Here is a 20,484-nt window from a genome sequence, read left to right as displayed (position 1 = left end):
AAAAGCAATGTAGTCACAATAAAGGCCTTCGACATTTGCATAGGGAGATTTGGAGCTGGCATGTCCCTTCAGAATTGCCAAATATTGATGCAAGAGGCTAAGCTTTTAAGAGCCCTACCTTCACCAGTCATTGGCTGCAGACAAGAACCCTCCTCCCTAATGGGGCATGACCTTGGGCAAGACAGGGCTCACTCCTCAGGGAAGACCTCATCAGAAAGCCCCCAGCTTCCTATATTGTTGAAAAAATGAATATTTGAGTCCTGAAGAAGGCAATCAGAGCAATCACCATAGCTTTACCTTGGGTCACTCAGAGCCACTTGTTTTGTATAATAAATATATTTCTTTTTTGAGATGGAGTCATGCTCTGTTGCCCAGGCTGGAGTGCAATGGCACGATCTTGGCTCACTGCAACCTCCACCTCCCGGGTTCAAGAAATTCTCCTGCCTCAGCCTCCCAGGTAGCTAAGACTGCAGGCATGCACCAACATGCTCGGCTAATTTTTGTATTTGTAATAAAGATAGGGTTTCGCTGTGTTGGCCAGGCTAGTCTCAAACTCCTGACCTCAGGCAATCTGCCTGCCTTGGCCTCCCAAAGTGCTGGGATTACAGGCATGAGCTGTGGCACCCAGCCTGTAACTCTATTTCAAGAAAAACTTTATCATTTGCAGTTAATTTTATGTATATCCCCTGGATTTGCTTCAAATTAAGTTCAGAATCCTTCACTATTGTCATATCTGAAGAAAAGCAAAACCTGAATATGGGAGGGAGTTAACACCTAGGCAAGAGACCTTTGACCAATGGAGCCACTGGATATTCTTCTCTTTTACTCCTCCAGTGGACATTCTGAGGTGCATAGCTCCTCAGAAGGATCCTGCTAGGATCAAGCTTCAGTTGCCCACAGGGCTGATGAGTTCCGTGACTCACCACTAAATTGACTTTCCTTTCCTCTTTGACCCTTTCAATCCCTACTCTTGCTTCTGAAGATCACATCGCAAAATAAATTACCTACAAGGAAGATCTCTCAGGCGCTGTCCTCTGGAGGAACTTAGTCTAGGACAATTAGTACCAGAAGGAGCCCAAGGAAGCAAAGGCTCTAGATGGGATTCCGGACCTGTATTACTCTCTAGTCACTTCATTGTTGGTTGAAGTGACTAGAGGGTGTACTAGTGCACTTTCCTTAGTAGTGGGTTTGAAGTGCAAGTGGAAAGGAAGCAGCAGCACTTCAACTGTTGGGGACAATGTCAAGGACTGTTACCTGGTTTTCAAAATGGACTTTAGATACCTTGAAAAAAGAAAATGACAGCCTCAAATTAGCTTACTATAACTCAAGGCATACTGTGAAAGTCAGAATGCATCCATGGCAGCGTTTACAGACTATCATTTCAGTAGTCATGGGGCAAACAGTGCCAAAGATCAGACTCAGAATTTGCACAATAATAGCAGAGCCACAATGAATAAAAGCATAATCTTTGAAGTTGTGCATTCAAAGTGAGCCCTAAGCCCTAGGCTGGGGATATTTGGATAGAAAAGCTAGAGAAACTTGAATCCCAAGATATCCTTAGCCCTCAGGCCCCTCTTCCATGCTAGAGGAAAGAAATCTCCCATTGCTGCATAACTCACAAAGTTCTCACATATAGCAGGTGCCTCACAAGATAATGCTCGTTCTCCATTAGATCCACTCCTACCTCCTCTCCTTGATTGTGACCAGTAACTAACATCACAGTACAGTCTGAGCAACAAATATAGTATCTACACCAGAAGAATAAAGTGTACACACCCAAAGAATTCTAAGGTCTGGGCTAACGTGACTAGGAACTGAAGAAACATGTAAAAGTAGACATTCAAAGTGTGAACCAGGACACCAGAATAAGACTGCATTTTACTGACATGGTGGCACGCTCCAGTGGATCAAGCAAGGAGTCCTGGAGGCAGTCCTAATATACTGCTGGCATGTCTCCTTGGAACTCAGTGTTGCAGGTTGTATTCCCTGGGAAGCAGACTCAGATGGAGATTAGCATGCAGGAAACTTATCAGTGAGTGTTCTCCGAATCAAAACCTGCAAAACGGAGGAAAAAGAACTGGGATTTGACTGAGAAAAAAGTTGAGGGGACAATGCAGTTCTAAGAAAGGTGCCCTGGGAACTTTGAAGGTGGGAAGACCCTTCAGAGTTGCTGAGGTGGGCTATGACCCAGACTTTATATCCACCCACACCCAGGCATAGGAAATACATTGGCTGCCCCCAGAAAATGGTCATTTGGGGCTCACAATGCTGGTGTACAATCAGAGACCCATCATATTGATGAGAAGGTGGGGTTGCTCCCACAATGGGAGGCAGAAAGCAGCATGTCTGAAACCCAAGATTCACTGGGCATCTCTTGGTTCTTTTATGTCCACGAAAGCAACCATCACCCAGCAAGTGTAATATATCTTGTTGGGACAAAAGTTTGGGCACACAACTGCAGAGTAGCAACCTAGACCCACTGTCAGGCTGCTGCAAAGCTGTGTAAAATCTGAAATGTGTAATAGAAGAGGGAAGATGATAATATTAGTAACAGCCTCAGAACCAGTTGCAGCAAGGGACTATATTCTTTGTCCCACCATTACTCATCTTTTTTTTTTTATTTATTTATTGAGATTACAGCCGGCCACAACCTAGGCTGTGATGAAATGTACTTGACCCTGGGCCCAAACAGATCTCAGTGGTACAAGGGGTTACACTGTAGCAGGCTCCACTTATGCTCCACCTCACAGTCTGTCAGCTCACTTCCTTATTCTATTACCTTGGCAACCAGATGCACACAGGTGTAACTTGATACACTTTGCCTGAGCCACACCAAATATTCTCGCTTTCTGCACCACCCATCCCCTCATCCCATTTCTCCATTATCACTATATGGGACACCCGCAGGAACTTGCTAAGTGGATTTGATACATACACAAACATGAATGGGAAAAGGAATTAACACCCATGAAGTAAACTTTGCCTCATCCCATTCCTCATGAAGACAATTTTTGGGTGCCTTCTATTCAGCTCCACAGAGGGTTCTTGGCATGTTTATGCCCAGTTGCCCTCAGGTGATGAGCTTTATAATGTGCCCTTGACTTGGCTTTCCCTTCTTCCCTATTTCGTTCTTCCTTGTCTCCCATTCATTCTTGAGATCAATTAGCCAAAGAAACTACCTCCATGCAAATGCTTGTCTTGGTCTCTGCTTTTAGGAGAGCCATTTCATGAGATTTAGTTCATCTCCACTTTATCATTGAGCATACGTTTTGCCTAACGCCACGTGGTGAAAGGCAAGGACACTTGGTGAATGTCTTCAATGCCTCATCGCAAAGGTACCTTAACAAGGCAGTTATCTTGAAATCTGAATAACTTCCCCAAGATCCACTTCATGTGAAGGTGATTCCACTTTTGGAGGATTTCCTAAAGCCTGGCCAACACAAAGTCTTCTGTGAAGGCAAGGTCCTCAGGGTCAGTGACAAACTCACATTGGATCCTTCGTAAAAACAAGTCAACAGGCACTGAGGTGTCAATGTTCACAATCTGTTCCAAAATAATCTACCATTATCTTTTCCAAGCACTTAACTGCACAGCTGTTTTTTATTTCACTAAGAATGATCTGTTCTCTATCACACCTTATTTTAAAATAATTTTTCAGCTGAACATCTGTAAACATAGTTTGCAGAATTCCTTATTTCACTGTATGCCTTCTCTCTTCCCCTTTGCAAGATTCTGATTTAAGATATCATTACTTTGACTAAAACACTTGAATTCATCTTCTGTGTCATAAAAAGTATTTGGAATGTAAATTATCAGAGGATAGGCATTATAAAGATGTCTTTCATCTTAACATCCCACAGCACCTTGTTCATAGAAGATGTCTAAATGTTTGTTGAATGAATTTACTTGAGATCTTAGCAAGTCCAGTTGTTTTCTTCAGTACTGATAACTCAGCAGATTTGTCTGGTGGTTGTCTGTCAGGTTTGGCTAAATTAAGCCCTAACAAACCTTTATTGTATAAAGACACTGAGATTTAGCAGTTGTTTCTTACACTACATGTCCAAAGGACAGCACGGGAGTTCTGTTCATCAGTCACTTAAAAGATCTGAAATGAGAGGTTTCATTTCAACATACGCTTCTATGATCACACAGGTAAGAAAAGAAAATATGGCAAATTAAAGACTGGCCCTTAAAGTTCCACTCAGAAGTGACATATGTCCCTTTGCTCTGGTTTCTTCAGACAAAGCAAGTCATGTAACTAGCTTCAGAATTTATTTTAAACGATGTACTTAGAAAAAAAAATGTAGCATAAATTTGTAATTACATGATTTTTCCCTGAATTATCTTGGCTCCCTACTTCACTTTAGAAGAGACATACCAACCTAAAAGTAGAGACTTTATACTGCCCAAATAAAGAGTCAAAAACCAAGACAAAGGTATACAGTTGCAAAATGGCCATTTATTGCCTACAGAGGAAAGAAAGGGAGGGAGAGAGGGGAAGTACACAGGTGCAAGGAAACAAGCATATATTTAGCCCTATACATCATGTGTGAGCAGTAACCAATCTCCAAATTGGAAAAAAATATTTTGTTATCTGACATAGTAGTTAAGGTTCTTAAGCACCTCCCTTCTGAGCTGCCACAAGATTTAAAAGGCAGGACTGCTTTTTTAGTCAATGTTCACATTAATGAAAAAATACTACCAACCGTGTCCTTTTGCACGCACACTTTGTACAGTGTCTAGTGTGAAAAAACATCTCAGCTGAGCAGTTTTGGTCAAGATTCAGACCTCATCAACTGTTTAACTGTAATAAATAGAAAAATAAAGCAGCTGGTGATTTTGTCAGAGAGAATGTGTTCAGTAAGAGAAGAACCACTTTCTCCAGGGATGGCAGAGAGTGTTAAATGGTTAAAACACCTACAGAACCAGTCTATTAAACATTAAACACTAGCAAGCTACAAGTACATGGCACTTCATTAAGTATTCTAATTAAAAAAAAAAACTTAGATTTTTAACTGATTACTTAAACACAATAACAAGTTGATTTAATGCTTGGATTTTCTTAGAACAAAAGCAAAGTAAATATACAACCTAAAACAGCAGAATTTATTTTGGAATAGTGTCAGTAGAAACTACCAAGTATTCAGGGAAAAAGTTAGTAAAACAGCTTGCTTGGTTTTACAGTCATGTGCTTTGCTTTCCAATCATTATAATTAGATAGTTACAAAAACACTTTATAGGCCACAAAATGACTCAAATGTATGCAAAATAATGAATTCTTTAACTTAATGCCAGGTAATGAAAATAAATGAACCTTTCCCTACTCAAATGATAAATTGAGTGGAAAAGTAGATTGTCCCATGGACAATTAGTTGGCACTTGTTACATAGTTGAAAAAAATCACAATAGAAGATATAAATTAATCCATGGTGAATTTGACCAACACCCTGGCCCTTACAGAGAGAAAAGCACATAAACACTCTCTTAAAAAAAAAAAAAAAAAGCCCTCTATATTTCCCCACTCCAGAGACAACAAAGCCAAAGATGAAACATTCAACTTTCTCAAAATATTCCAAGTATTTCTATTGAACTCTATATCTCAGCTTCTCCAAGATGAAAAAATTGTTTGCATTTGGACAACTATACGAATGCCCATAGTGCACTTCTCAGTGCTGCTGGTGTTTAAGAAATTTGCCACTCATAACCCCAAACAATTCCAGATCCAGTGTGCAGTAACACAGCCATTCAAATCCCTCCCCCCGAGAAGTTGGCAGAGCACCGCTCAGGAATTTCACAGGTAAGGGAATATATTTTCAGCAAGTTAAGCACAGAGAAAGGACAGTACAGTTTTTAAGTAAATACAAACCCAGATACTGCATCACTTACTGCATCAAGATTAAAACAAGCAGCAGGATACTAAGTCTGTTTGGTAAGAAGCAAAGCCATTGTTTGACATCAATGCTGAACCAATTTTGTGACTTCAGATAACTACAAATTAAATAAATGTGGTACATACAACAATTGATAGCTTGAAAGACAATACATCAGTAATCTGAAATTAGCATGAAACTGAAATGAGCAAGAAAGGACCACTTCTGAGAGGGTTACCATGATTCTTATGCTTTAAAGTGACAGACATACAACTGGGAAATTATCTAAAATTTGAGATGGTTCTAAAAAAAAAAATAACTAGTAATAGACACCAATGTATACTCCCTGAAAGATTGTGAAAGCTGAATGGACCATGCTACCATGCCAAAAGAGTCATATCACTTGGCATTTGTACATCCTTTTCATAATGTGATTTATTTCTGATGACATACTTCTAAATGCAGTTCAATGCTACTCAGTTTATACAATGTACCATAAAAATTAACATTTAATAAGCACAAATGTCCTTATTTCATATGCTCTGAAAGTGAAAGCTATTTTGCTTAAAAAATATTCCATTACTTCAATGTCATGTCTGTTGAATGAAGAACTCAACATGCTTATTTTCCTTTGGTTCCAAAAATAACCCAAGTCTAACCAGACTTAAGCCACAAGAAATTGCCAACTAGGTTAATAAAGCTTGGTATTTTCCTGGTATCACCTATTTCTTGGTGTAGGACTTGTGGTTTAATAGAGACATTTACATAAAGAATGTATTTGGTTAAAACAAGAAATAAGCATGCTCTTCCTTACCACCTTCCTGGAAAGAACTGCTTTTTTATTTCTTTCTGTGAATCTTGTTCAAGACATCCTATAGTATAAATATAGGGCTGCTGCTGCTTTCTTTTTACTCTCAAACTTTTAGGTGATACTTATAAAGATGAGCACATCATTCTACAAAATGAGAGATGCTCTTGGCATTCTGTTCTTAAACGGATTAGAACTTTGGTAAATAAGCCAGATTAAAGATGTACTAAAATGTTAGAATTTAATTTTGGTGATCATGGTGCTATTACAAAATTAGAATCACCCAAAGCAACCATAGTATAGAAGTTCTCCTCTGTCTACAAATTCAAAACTTTAAGTTTCTGGCTTTCCTAAGTTGTCTACCTACAATTCACACAATTCTTCAAACATGATACAATTCAAAGGGACAGGGGTAAATGAATCTGCTACACATTAGAAAAGTGACCTTTTTCAAAGGATAGGGCAGGTGGGAAAAAGAGTATCTTACCAATGTGAGAATTCACGTTTCTGTCAAAACTTAAGTATGTATGAGTGCTATTTTGAAAATGTGCCATAAAGTCTTTGCTTGCTATAAAAACCATTATTGTAGCAAAAACTGATCAGTCAGCATATTTTGCAAAGCTATTAAAATATCTCAGAAACTCAGAATAAAAAAAGCTTAGAATCAAATAAATAAGCATTGGGACACAGTCATTTTTTTATCATTAGAAAATCTAGCCATGTATTAGGAATGACATAAGGATATGGTTATATGTCTCTGGTTCTTCAAAGAATATATTTAGCCTATTCTTCCTTGTGCTTTCTACACTCTGCTGTTTCATACTATAAGTATAGATGGCATTAGTGAGTTTTAGAAATGCTTGGAAATGCAAATACAAACTTAAATTTCCCCCCATTTAACAATGTAAACTTAGAATTTTAAAATAGAACACTATATTTGCCCATGTTACAGTTTTAATGTGCCACATCCTCAATTCTAATATAATCTACCATAGAATCAAGTGATATGAGCCTTACATATCTCCCTTGCTTCTCTGTGATTTAATATATAACTTTTAGACATCAAAAAAATAGGGGCAAATAAAAAACAGAGCTTTTATATTTTTGCCAACTACACTAAAACACAGTGGCTTCTTTAATACATTCACACAGGATGCTAATTAGTAAAATTAAATATTTGCCTATGAATATCAGAAAAGTAATTTGAAAAGAAAGAGCTTGGAACAAGGCAAATGGGAGGGGAGGAAAAGCTGGTCTCAGAACCCATTGTGCCATACCTGACTTCAACATGTGATATTCAAACGAACGTTCACACGCCTTACATCAAAGAAATGAAACAAAAATATTCAGCTATGTTATTATACAAAATTTTTTTTTACATAAAACATCATAAATCTGGAACAGATTTACTATATCTGAATTCTAAAAAGTTGCCTATAGAATGGTGCTGGGATTCTGTTCTCTGCTTGCTTTTAGGCAGTGCTGTTGCTTAAAAGTTGACACCAGGCACAATATTTTAAAACAAAATCAACAAGCAAGGAGCAGTAGGTGGATCTGAGCCTTTCCCAGATGTCAGTCCTGAGGATGCTGCAATATTCCCCATCAAAATGTGTAAAGCTATGAGGCAGATACTGATGCCTGAGAGAGTGGGTGACTTGACATGCACTTGTATGACTGTAATAATGGCAAACAGTACAGTTTTCTCTTCCTCAAACAACACTGTTTTAGTAAATTTAAACAACATTCCAGTTCTTAGACAAACATCGAAATAATATTTAACAGTTTTTAAAAAACATGTATCACATTCTAAAAATGCCCAGATTTTCTTTTATCTTCTGATTAAAATATGCAGCAGCCCAGTGGCATAAAGCTTATTAACTTATTCTGAGAACTAGAAAGTATATGAGCATATATATTTTACTTTCATTGAAAATATATATATATATATATATATATATATATGTATATATATATATATGTCATTCACCTCTTCCTTTTGGCTTCTCACTGCCAAAGTTCCAAATGGCATGCGTTTTAACAAGACAATGCTGAGGAAAGCAGCATTTCTGATCATCTGAATTGGCAGCTCAAAACAGATACCACTCCTTTTACAAAGGGAACAAAGGGTGAAGGGTGTGTGAAATTTGGGCAGTGGGCTAAAGGGAAACCGTGCACATGAAATTTGGGTTACCATGCCCCAAGAGTGTACCACCCAAAACATAATACAATTACCTACTTCAACAGAGCTACTACCAACATTTACTAAAACCACATTAAAAATACACAGGATAATGAATGGTTTGAAAGAGCACATTTGAAGCAGAGAGAACCCAATTACACACCTTCCTGCAACAGAGTGCCTCAATCATACACAAAATAAACTTAAGCTGTTTACAATGTTTCCCAATTTTTTTTTTATTTTTTCCCTCTACATTTAACTGTTAAAAAAGGTTTTTTATTAATAAATGGGCTCCTCTGTGGTTCATATACAATCATAAGTGAACTTTAAATTCCATTTTATACAAACATCTCAAAAAATATTGGGAGTGAAGTATGGTAGGAAATATTGCTCACATTGCTAATTAACATGCGCATATGAAAGGAGGAAAATGTTTTGTTAGTGCATATACCTCCAGAGTGGGAAAACCCACCCAAAACAAAACATCTAAAATAAAACATACAGTAGCTGATTACAAAAAAAGGTAATGTCCACAAAATTAAGTTTTTCATGCTATTCTACTTTCCAGTACTATGCTTCATGTAATCAATTTGCATGGCTAGATGTTGGATACTTGAGGTATATAAGAAGGGAAACCTGCATGTTGAGGAAAATCTGTCATCTTAAGGGTCATTTATTTTTGTTTATTCTGGTACTTTAACATTTTTAAAAGAATATTTTATTTACATCAAAATTCACTGAACTACGGCGACATTCCAATTATAAGAGATGACAACGCCTCTATCACTAGGCACTTTTAAAAGGGAGTTTAGGCTTTACAGAACCCTTCTGATGCAAGCCCATGTATGATATTACATCATCCCACCACCCTCATCCCAGTAAAATTACCCTTCTGGGGAAATATTATCTTATATAGCCCGATTAATTTACTATGGAAGAAATTAGCATAAAATGACCAAAGAAAATGCATCATTTAAGACTAATAAAACAGCCTAAGATAAGTTTGAAAGAGGAGACAAATTGTGTATATTTAAAACTAATTAAATAATTTAAATTTGACCTGTACTTTATATATTAGTGAGACACAAATATAGGCTATTTTCTTTTAAAATTTCATTCACATAATGGAAAATTTCTTGTTTATTAAAAATATCACATTTTGAGACTAGAAACAGTAAAGTGCATGAAAAGTTTAAAATATAAATTTCAGAAAACTCTTATAGCAGCAAAAAAGCAGAATAAAGAAAAACTTAAAAACACAGACACAACCTTTTCCTGTTACTGTGCCATAATTAACATCAAGTAGCCAACCAATTTTTCCCCAGAAAACAGTATTCTGTTTACTGCCTCTTGAGTCACAGATTTTCAACTGGCCCCTCCTAGGCAAAAAAAAAAGATTCCAACATATCTAAAGGCATCAACAGTTGGGAATAAACCAGTAGCTTCTTAATTCAACCCTGACAGAAAACAGAAACAAAGATTAAAAGCATATGATGGTCATTTGGCAGCTAGAGTCTGGAAAATGACCCAAGGCTTTCATCTGCCCCAAATTTGTTTTCTCTCTCCCAAATCCTTTGCACTGTCATCTCAAAAAACCAACAGCCACATAACCTACATTGGAAACACATAAAGTATCTGTATGGTTTTTCCCATCTGAAACTTTGATCAGGGCCTTTTTATTCAGCAGATTTTTTTCTTCTTTTTAACGTCTGACTATAATAGCGAAAACGATATAAGTCATATAACATCTGTTTTCCCAATACAACCAGACAGAAAAGAAGGTTGAAGTGGAGTAAGAAAAAATTCATTCTGTGGGCATCCTAAATGTACCGCATTCTATTTTCAAGATGTGTGGCAATATAGAATACTTACTCTTTCTCTATAAATAAACTTGAGAGACAGGCTTAGAATTAATACTTCTAATAAGGTTATAACTAATAGAGGGGACAAAAAAACAAAAGTGATTCCTTAAAAAAACCCCAACCAACCAGCATTTGGCAACAAATTGTCACATGGTGTTATATACTTATTAAAGCATACTGTGCAACCATCTTTAATTTTTCAAATTTTCTTATAATGCATAGAAGCTATATCACAGTTATGCAGAGAGTAAGCAAATTTAAGTGCTCTGTTGATGTGCAAATGACTTGGGAATCCAAAAATCAGTTTGTTATAAAGGAAAAATTCAAGAAGGTTTTCCCTGGAAGGCATATCATCATTCAGTTTAAAACCTTGTTATTTATAGTTTTAAAAAAATTGCCTTTATAAAAATGGTTGGCTCACTGAAACCATCCAAAAGAAAGTATTTGTTTTGGAAAAACAAATACACTGTTATTGGGCCTCAAATTGGTAATTTAGCAATTCTGAATGCTGGCTCTTAATACAATATAAAGAAGGTCCAATTTAAAAACATGTTAAATTAAAATTTTGGAAAGAGAGTAATACTTGGTTCCAGCCCTACTGCCAAATGATGCCAATATGCACAAAAATGTACAAAGTCTTACAGCAAACACATAATGAAAGAAACCTGAAGCAGCAGCTTAAGTATGGCCATACTTCACTCCACATACTTTGATTTACAACTGTACAGGTCCATAGCAACAGATCCCCGTCTTGGCGGGGCAGTACTCCACTACCTCCGATTAGGCAAGTGAACACCATTGACAAGAGGCAGGAGTGGAGGGTGGAGTTCAAGTTGTGTTAACAGTGAGAAGTGGTCTGAAGGGATGTGAGGGTGTGGACACCCAGTGATGTTGTTCTCAACCAGCCATTGAGGATCTAAAGGCCCCAGGACACCAAGCACGTTCATATGAGTCTTGGAATAGAAAATATAGTCAATCACGCCCTGAAAAGAGATTGGGGTAGGAAAAAAAGAAAAATTCAAAATATATAAACAATAATCCATAATTTATAAAAACCAAACAACTGAGTACCCTTTCTTCTGGTACCTGTTGTCTTGACAGTGGGTCAAATAAGGCTCAAATCTTCAAGGGGTATTACATGAAATAAAGGTGGCTCAATAGGGAAACACAACACCCTATTGGAATCATAAATCCATTCCTGCATAAGTGATAATTTGAGAAGCTAAACCCATTAAATTATGTCTAGTCATCTTTAGAATTGGCCTGCTTGGTTTAGTGAAATCTCATATATCAGTATAAATACAATGGAACCTGTACTAATCCTATTGGCTAGAAGTAAAGAATAATATTTATAAAAGCACATACATAGTTAATAGCATCATCTTCAATTATTTGCATAACAAGATATCTAAACACACCTGACTGAACCTGTAGTAAACCATGAGTATGGATTTGCTAATTCTAGTTCAGCTTTCCCAGATTTGCTACATACATACAAAACATTACACAGTTAACTATTCTAAGTTTAAAATACTCATTTTCACAAATATGTGTAAATTCTGGATTTCCTTGCAGCATAAGGATAACTGATCAAAAATCATTCAGCAGGAAGCCTTATATAGCAGTTTTATCTCTCAGAGCTAGATAATTTGATTTGTCTGATCAGTAAGTTTTAAAACTAGAGGGCTATTATTATCCCAGGTTGTGTATGCATGGTAGCAAAGTCAAATATCTTCCTATCTAATTCCTATTCATATCAAGAGAACCTGAGCCTAAGAAGGGAGAAATATTTCTACACCTGTAAAAACCTATTTACAAATACTATTGATGATTTCCAGCCAATACTTTAAATGGTATTATAATGAAATGGGCTACTTAAAAAATAAAAATTTTTAATGAAAACAGATTTTTATGCTGTGAGATTTTAGACACAATTATTTCAGTTTGTTGATTGATTTTTATTTGACCAACATCAAAATACCAAAACTGTTCCTTTGCTAAGGGAGAAGATTCAGGTACAGTGTCTCATGCCTGTAATCCTAGCCATTTGGAAGGCTGAGGTGGGAGGATGGCTTAAGCCCAGGAGTTTGAGAACAGCATGGTAAACATAATGAGACCCAGATTTTTACAGAAATATTAAAAATTAGCTAGGCATGGTGTCATGTACCTATATTCCAAGCTACTTGGGAAGCTGAGGCAGGAGGCTCACTTGAGGCCAGAAGTTTGAGGCTACATTGACTTATAACTGTGCCACTGCTTTCCAGCCTAGGTGACAAGACTGTCTCTTAAAAAATAAAAAAAGAGAGCAGCCCTTATCCAACCTTACTTTGCCACAAATTAAGGAATTTACTGGAGTCCACGGGACTCCAAGTTCAAATACTCAAAAAATGATAGGATCATAAGGCATTATCTTTTCCTTTTGGTTATAATGCCTGGTTTTACAGTGATATTTTAGAAAATGAGTTAATAAGGATCAGCGTAGTTTTATTTCCCTGAGAAACTTTTTTGCAAAAAGTTATGGGACAACTTTTTACTTCAACTCTAAAATAAAATAAATCAAATAGTCTCAATTACTTATGGTGAATAAAACCTCCTGTAAGGCCAGGCACAGTGGCTCATGCCTATAATCCCAGCACTTTGGGAGGCCGAGACAGGAGGATCACTTGAGGCCAGGAGTTCATTACCAGCCTGGCCAACATGGTGAAACTCCATCTCTACTAAAAATACAAAAATTAGCTGGGTGTGGGGTGTGCACCTGTAGTCCCAGCTCCTAGGGAGGCCAAGGCACAAGAATCACTTGAACCTGGGAGGTGGATGTTGCAGTGAACTGAGATTGCGCCACCGCACTCCAGCCTGGGCAACAGAGTGAGACTCTGCCTAAACAAAACAAAACAAAATAAATCCTCCTTTATCTTACAACTTTATTAGACTGCCATCACACACATCAGCTGCCAGAGTTCTTTGCAAGGTAGGCTCCAAGATAAAAATGTTAAACACTCCAGGAAGTAAGATGTTTTTAATTGAACATATCACTTGTAACTATTTTCTTGGTTTGAAATACCCAGAGTAAAAACTCTTATCAAAACTCTTAGCCAGGTTATGTCTGTGAATTCACCCAGCATATTTGTACATATGCATATATGAGAAGGATCTCCAACTTTGATCATATGCACAAAGGAGGTTATAGACTAATGATTTTTAACCTTTTGAGTCAGTTTCTTTTTTAAAAGGTATAATACTAATGTGGGAAAATGCACTCTACATTAGTAAGGATTACTATTTGTATAAGTCTATAGAACTATAGTTGAGAAAAAAGTCAAAACACAATGAAAATACTGAGTTACCATTACGCTCTGTTTTTTAAAACAATGCCAGAAAATTACAGTATCAATTTCATAATGTTAACAGAAAAGTTTACTATTTGCTATAAAAGCTGCCCTTCCTCTTTTTTTAATTAAATGATTTGGGCACACCCTCAGATTAGAGGATAAGGGTGGGGTGAGGAGCAGCAGCAGTAAGTTTGAATTAAGCTGTTTATTAAACTTACCTGGTCTGAAAGTAATGTTGAAAAAGGAGTAATTCTTCGAATTGCTTACCCTTCAGTTCATTCCAAATCAGTTTGCAATTAAATGAATCTGAACTCTAAATATCTCTTTTCTACATTTCTATCTTGGTCAAGGACCAAGAAAGTAAACAAATGCTAAGCCAAGCAAACAAAATTTCACACCTCACTGATACAGCAGCCCCTCATTAATACAATTGGTTCTGTATTTAATGCTGATCACATGGCATTTTATATTTGATGTTATTCTTTTTTACTGATTGCTTTCAATGTTGGGATAGCATTAATTATGTAAAATATATGTATAAAACTGAAGTTAATTCTCTGTTACTTGGACTAAGAGCTCAATTCTCTCTACTCAAGGTGTGTCCTTACTTTAGTCTCTAGCTATACTTCCTTCCTACACTATTCTATCCTCTCATCCCATCCATCTATCCAGCCAGCTTACTGATCTTCCCATATATGCCTCTTTCCCACCAACTTATACCTTTATCTTTCTCTCTGATCCTATCTTATACAACCAAACATCAAACACTCTCTGAGCCAGGCATTTCTAGTTCTTTAACCGTACTTATTTGAACAATGTAAATGTCTCAGTGGGATTTTTGATTCAATTATTAACACTTATAAGACCTTTTGAAGGACTGTCAATAAATAATTTTAAACCAATTCAGATGACTGAGTAAGGTAGATTAATGTCCCAAATTGTGTTTCTCTGATTTTTGATTTAAGGACAAGTAAAAAGTAAGCCTTTTAAAAGTCCAGGCTGAGCATAGTGGCTCACACCTACAATCCCAGTACTTTGGGAAGCCGAGGTGGACGGATTGCTTGAGCCCAGGAGTTCAAGACCAGCCTGGGCAACATGGTGAAACCCTGTCTCTACTAAAAATACAAAAAATTAGCTGGGCATGGTGGTATGTGCCTGTAGTCCCAGCAACCTGGGAGGCAGAGGTAGGAGGATGTCTTGAGCACAGGAGTTTGAGGCTGCAGTTAGCCAAGATCCTGCCACTACTGCACTCCAGCCTGGGTGGCAAACTGAGACCCTATCTCAAAAAAAAAAAAAAAAAAAAAAAAAAAAAGACTGTGAAATAGAAAAAAATTTTTTTTCTTTTTACCTACACACATACCCAAACAACAATAATAGTTATGGAATTGCTAAACACTTATTTTTGGGAACTTTATTACAGGTTTTCTCGGTTAGGCTGCCAGATACATATCACTACAGTTACAAGAATAGGATTTAAGCTATGGTAAACTATGCATCATTAAAAGGTGTTCCTTTAAGCTTACATAACAGCAATGATGTGCTAGAGTCAGCTAGTACTAGTTTTCTTATCACCTCTTCCCAACTCTGCCTTCAATGGTATCATGTTGGGAGACTAGATTCTGCTGCAGTAGAAGTACTTAAACTATAGAAATTGGCAAATACCACAAATCAGAGCTTTTCCCAAAAAGCTCATTATTAAATATTTACCAGCACATCACTGCCTACAAGTGACTGGAACAAAATGAATTATCACTGGATTGAATTATCTTTTCTAATAGCAAAAATACTAAATTAGATTCAATTTCTAAGCAATTTTTCTTCACGACATGATCATGAAAGCTGATTAGTAACAACACACGAACTTCCTTTCTTCCTCCCACTATTTGTTTCTTGGAAAGGAGCTAACACACACTAAAAATAGAAAAAGGTTACTGGAGATCTAAGAGAGGCCATTTTGTAAATTTCCTTTGGTATTTTATTAATTCTCTCTAGGCTTTTTATAGCAAACCACTTTCTAACACTTGCATTTTTCCAGATAGTATAAGATTCTACTATAAATGTCTGAAAGGCCAGAAAGTCAAAGAGAGGTACAATAGCAGAGCTACAAGTAGATAGAGTGATCAGAAAACTAGCACTGGGAAAGAGATTACATAAAACCACCACAATCTGTCTTTCTAAAGAATAGCTGGTCCTGTACAATCAGCCTTTCCATTTTTTTTTCATATTTGTTAAAAAAACGTTTTTCCTTTTACAGTGTTGCACTACCTGGGAATATAATAGTACAAATGCATGGATATAAAATAGACCTGAAGTACAACCTTCTCTAACCCTATCCCCAAAAGAAACCTGAAAAATTTAAAGATACTAAGATATCAATGGAAGGTACAAAGAAAATATTCAGGAAATACTACATACATTCATTCAAAGTAAGTTTTGCTATACTCGGTGCTTTTCTGTAGGGGGCCAGGGGGATAGTTACTGCTGAAAGTTAGGAACGGTTTGAATAGGTAAGGGTTAATGATATTAATACATCAAAGTGCTTTGACCAGTGCCTGGTACCTAGTGAGCATTTTAGAAGTTACTGTGATCAATGTTATTTGAAATCTAAACAAACAAGAGAGCAAAAAGAACTTAACAATAGCCACAAAACCCAATAAACCTACTTATATTTACGTGCATACTTAGCCTAGACATTTTAAGAATCTAAAAATTCCTGAAGATTATATAATTAATCATAAAGAATTTATACCTCTCTTGTCATATGCTTGTATCTGAAATAATTTTTACACCTGCCCAAAGGCTGCCACTCACTTTGAAATCAAAGGTGTAATTGGTGTAAGGCATCAAGTTATTTTCATAGGCGCTCTTAAGTTGGAAGCCATGTGTGATTCTCCCTTCTGAGCTTCCATTCTTTCCATTGCAGCTGAAGTTCATAAGACACTCATTGTACCTTAGTTCCTTGAAGTCTTTATGGTTGTCAGCTACTCCTCCATTGCTTAAGTATTCCACAACACCTAGTGGAATAAAGACGAAACACTTCCATTTAGCATTTAGACCTTACACAAAGCTTACACAAAGTCTTGTTATCAGGTTAATCCATCAGTTTGAGAGTGGTTTTACTAGGTTGAGCCATATAAAACTGCCTTTTGTCATTGTTTAAAAATTTAAAAATCAAATACCAGCCATTTCATAGGATTCGATCAAATGAATCAAAGGGTGTTTGCCTATTTCAGAACAAAATATATCAGGAACACTCAAAAATATCCTTAGTTTCCTTAGTGGTTCTTCAGGCTAAAAATGATTTCCAGGACCCAGGAAGGCACTTGCCAGGAAAAATCTTAACTCTAAATGTTTTTGGAAAATTATTCCAAACCACTATCTCTTTAGCATTTCCCCATTCTAAGCAATCAACAACTTTGCAAATATGTTAAGTAGAGCATATTAATAAAAAGTCATTTATAACAAAAACAGATCTTACATCTTCATTTCAATGTCTAGTGTCAGCTAGACAATATCATTCTTTATTTTGAGCTAGAGTGAGTTTTCTCAGTCTGACACTATAAAGAACATTACATGCCAGAAGTATATCACTTGGCTAAAAATGCAAGGCTGAAGAGAAGAACAGCATTCAGAAAAGCGCACTGCTTCCACTAAATTAGCAAACATGAAAACAGTATCAAAACATTTATGATGATTAGTGAACACTGTTAGAGTCATCTATTTGTAATAAGGATTGATAGTAAGTTATAATGAATATGTGATGAGCACAATATTAGTATTGTAAATAGCTCAGAAGGTACTATCATTTCTCTAGTGTTCACCACATGCCAGGCACTCTTCTAAGTGCTTTACCCATGTAAATTTCATAAACAATTCTATAAAGTAGATAACATGATTATCTCCTTATTAAAAATGAGGAACTAGGCTGGGTGCAGTGGCTCATACCTGTAAACTCCCAACACTTTGAGAGGTCAAGGCAGGTGGATCGCCTAAGGTCAGGAGTTCGAGACCAGCCTGGCCAACATGGTGAAAACCTGTCTCCACTAAAAATACAAAAATTAGCTGGGAATGGTGGTGCTGCCTGTAATCCCAGCTTGGGAGGCTGAGAAGGAGAATCACTTGAACCCGGGAGGTGGAGGTTGCAGTGAACTAAGACCACACCACTGCACTCCAACCTGGGCAACAATAGCGAACTGTCTCGGAGAGGGGAGAGAGGGGAGAGTGGCGAGAAGGGAAAGAAGGGGAGAAGAGGGAGGGAGAGAGGAGAGGGAGGGAGGGAGAAAAGGAGGGAGAGAGGGGGAGAGAGAGAGAGAGAGAGGGAGAGAGAAACTTGGTCACAGATTGCATAGTTCATAAGTAGCAGAATCAGGATCCAAGCATGATATTCTGGCACTAGAGTCAGTTCACTATGTTGTGCTACCAGATGACAGCTAACTGGCTTTGACAAATCAAATATAGTAGGAGAAAAACTTGCACTTGAGAGCAATTCAACTTAAGAAAGGATTAAGAAAGGAGCATGTCGTTAAAGTGCCAATTAGGTTAGAGGTTAAAGACAAACATTTATGAACAATAATTTCAGCATTTATTTGCTAAGAAGCAAAAGATGTTTTCCAAGTTCAGTGACTTTTTTTTTTTTTTTAATATTCCAAGTGTAAGCATTTAGGTTAGATTTATTGTTCCTTTAAATAATTTAAAACAGTCTAGTAGTGATAATACACAAGATTTAGCATATGCTTTGGTATTAGCAAAAGATTACGTAATACTTTAATGTTTTCATTTGATACCTAAAATACAGAAATGATTTTTATAAAAAGTAAAATGATGTAAGTTCAGACATAAAGTAGTTTAGTGGAGCTCAAGAAGTAATATGAAATCGCAGGAGAATTTTTGTCATTCTTCTGTACCTACTAATAGCAACCAAATATCATTTAATGAATTCACTTAAAAGTTGCTATTATTATTAAAAACCAGAGAGCTACCTGTAATGAGTACTTTCTGGCTGCCCCTTCAGATCACCCCTCTCCAGTACACTCTGTGCCTCAGGAAGCTGATCTTTATTGCATCAACTGCAAATCCCTCCCCCCTCTAGCTTCTATTGGATTTGATCAGTGGGCAGCCTGGCAGGAGATCAGAGGACAGAAGCAGAGTAAGGTAAGAGTATATATTCCCCTGGCTCCCTTGTTGGTTTGCCAGGGATTGACTGCTTCATGCAATTCAAAGCTATCACTCCTATTATATGGCCCTTTCCTACAACTGTATTTTTTCTAAGTTCTGATGACAGCTCCCACCACTTTCTCTTTTAGGTATAGGGGTGATAAACGGATCAACTACTAAGTCCCCTAGTGGCAGAGTACTGCATCATTTATTGCTTTGTTTCCCTTGAACCAGCCAACACACCTTTGGGAATAGCTTCTTTATTAAACTCTCTTGTATTACTCTGCGTCCCATCCATGGGATTCTTGCTGATACATTCCCTAATTTAGAAGAGAAATTATCTACTCAAAATTTAAGAGCTAGCTGGCCTCTGAACCAAAAGTAAAAGTGAAATTGAAGGCAGTGAGGAAATGATGTTATAAATACCTGAATCTGGCAATGAGTTAAGATCTGCACATAGCACCAGCGGGATGGAATTAGGATCTGCAGTTGGGCTGCCAGGCCTACTAGAGGCTTTCTCCAGAATGTTTTTAACCTCTGAGACAAACATCATGGTCTGGATGAGCTTCACATCAGAATACTCTGGGTCCCAATGCATGTGGGCATTTGCCACTATAAGCAGCTGTTTGTCTGCAGCATGAATAGGCTTCATACCTAAATTTAAATATTACAAAAAGAAGACAAAGTTATGCTTTATGTTTCAAGAAATGTGGCATCCTTGGGTTTTCTCAAAATGATCCATAGCCACTTCTTTACTTTTTTCCATGAATTTATACCTTCCCTTTTATCTCATAAAGTAATTCTTAGAAGCTAAAGGGCTGACATTCTGATAATCCTACTATAGGATTTACTCTCCTAGATCAAGTTGGCAAACTGTAGCCCATGGGCTAAATCTGGCCCACAACATGCTTTGGTACAGCCCTTTAAATATCTATCATTTAAATAGCACAATAATGTAGTAAGGCAGGTTTTCGGTTGAGTTACCTAAACCTTAATTTAAATTCTTCCTGCTGTCTACTAGTCATTCATCTTGCATTTCCGAAGCAAAACACAGCACAACAGTGTCAGGTCAATAGTAAAAGGCAGTATGTTATATTCACCTATATAAGATAAAATAAGAAAGCGATTTGCTACCTACACAAATTCATACCATATACCAGAATTAGAGAGTAGTGTACTATAAAAGTCTGGACACTTCAGTTTTAGGCTTGCCTTTCTTACTAATTATTTTACGTAGTCTTGGGTCAGTAACTTCATCAGATTCATTTGGGAAATATTCAAT

The 20,484-nt window shown here is 36.9% G+C and overlaps 1 protein-coding gene across 4 annotated transcripts in view; it reads right to left on the bottom strand.

The window, feature by feature from the left end:
• Window positions 1-4,439: 4,439 nt before the first annotated feature.
• Window positions 4,440-20,484, bottom strand: part of CNOT6L (CCR4-NOT transcription complex subunit 6 like) — a 107,251-nt gene continuing 91,206 nt past the window's right edge. For all 4 annotated transcript variants that reach the window (XM_032239838.1, XM_032239836.1, XM_032239837.1 and 1 more), the window contains exons 10-12: window positions 19,629-19,856; window positions 16,860-17,062; window positions 4,440-11,702 (exon numbers count right to left, since the gene is read on the bottom strand). In XM_032239838.1, coding sequence (XP_032095729.1) covers window positions 11,490-11,702; window positions 16,860-17,062; window positions 19,629-19,856 — 644 coding nt within the window. In that variant the 3' untranslated portion in view covers window positions 4,440-11,489. The remainder of the gene's footprint in view (window positions 11,703-16,859; window positions 17,063-19,628; window positions 19,857-20,484) is intronic.

Source organism: Sapajus apella, unplaced genomic scaffold (genome assembly GCF_009761245.1).
Source record: "Sapajus apella isolate SASKATOON/1434 unplaced genomic scaffold, GSC_monkey_1.0 scaffold45, whole genome shotgun sequence".
NCBI classification, from domain to species: Eukaryota; Metazoa; Chordata; class Mammalia; order Primates; family Cebidae; genus Sapajus; species Sapajus apella.
The sequence above is the reverse complement of the archived record's forward strand: the minus strand, read 5'-3'. Positions and strand labels throughout refer to the sequence as shown.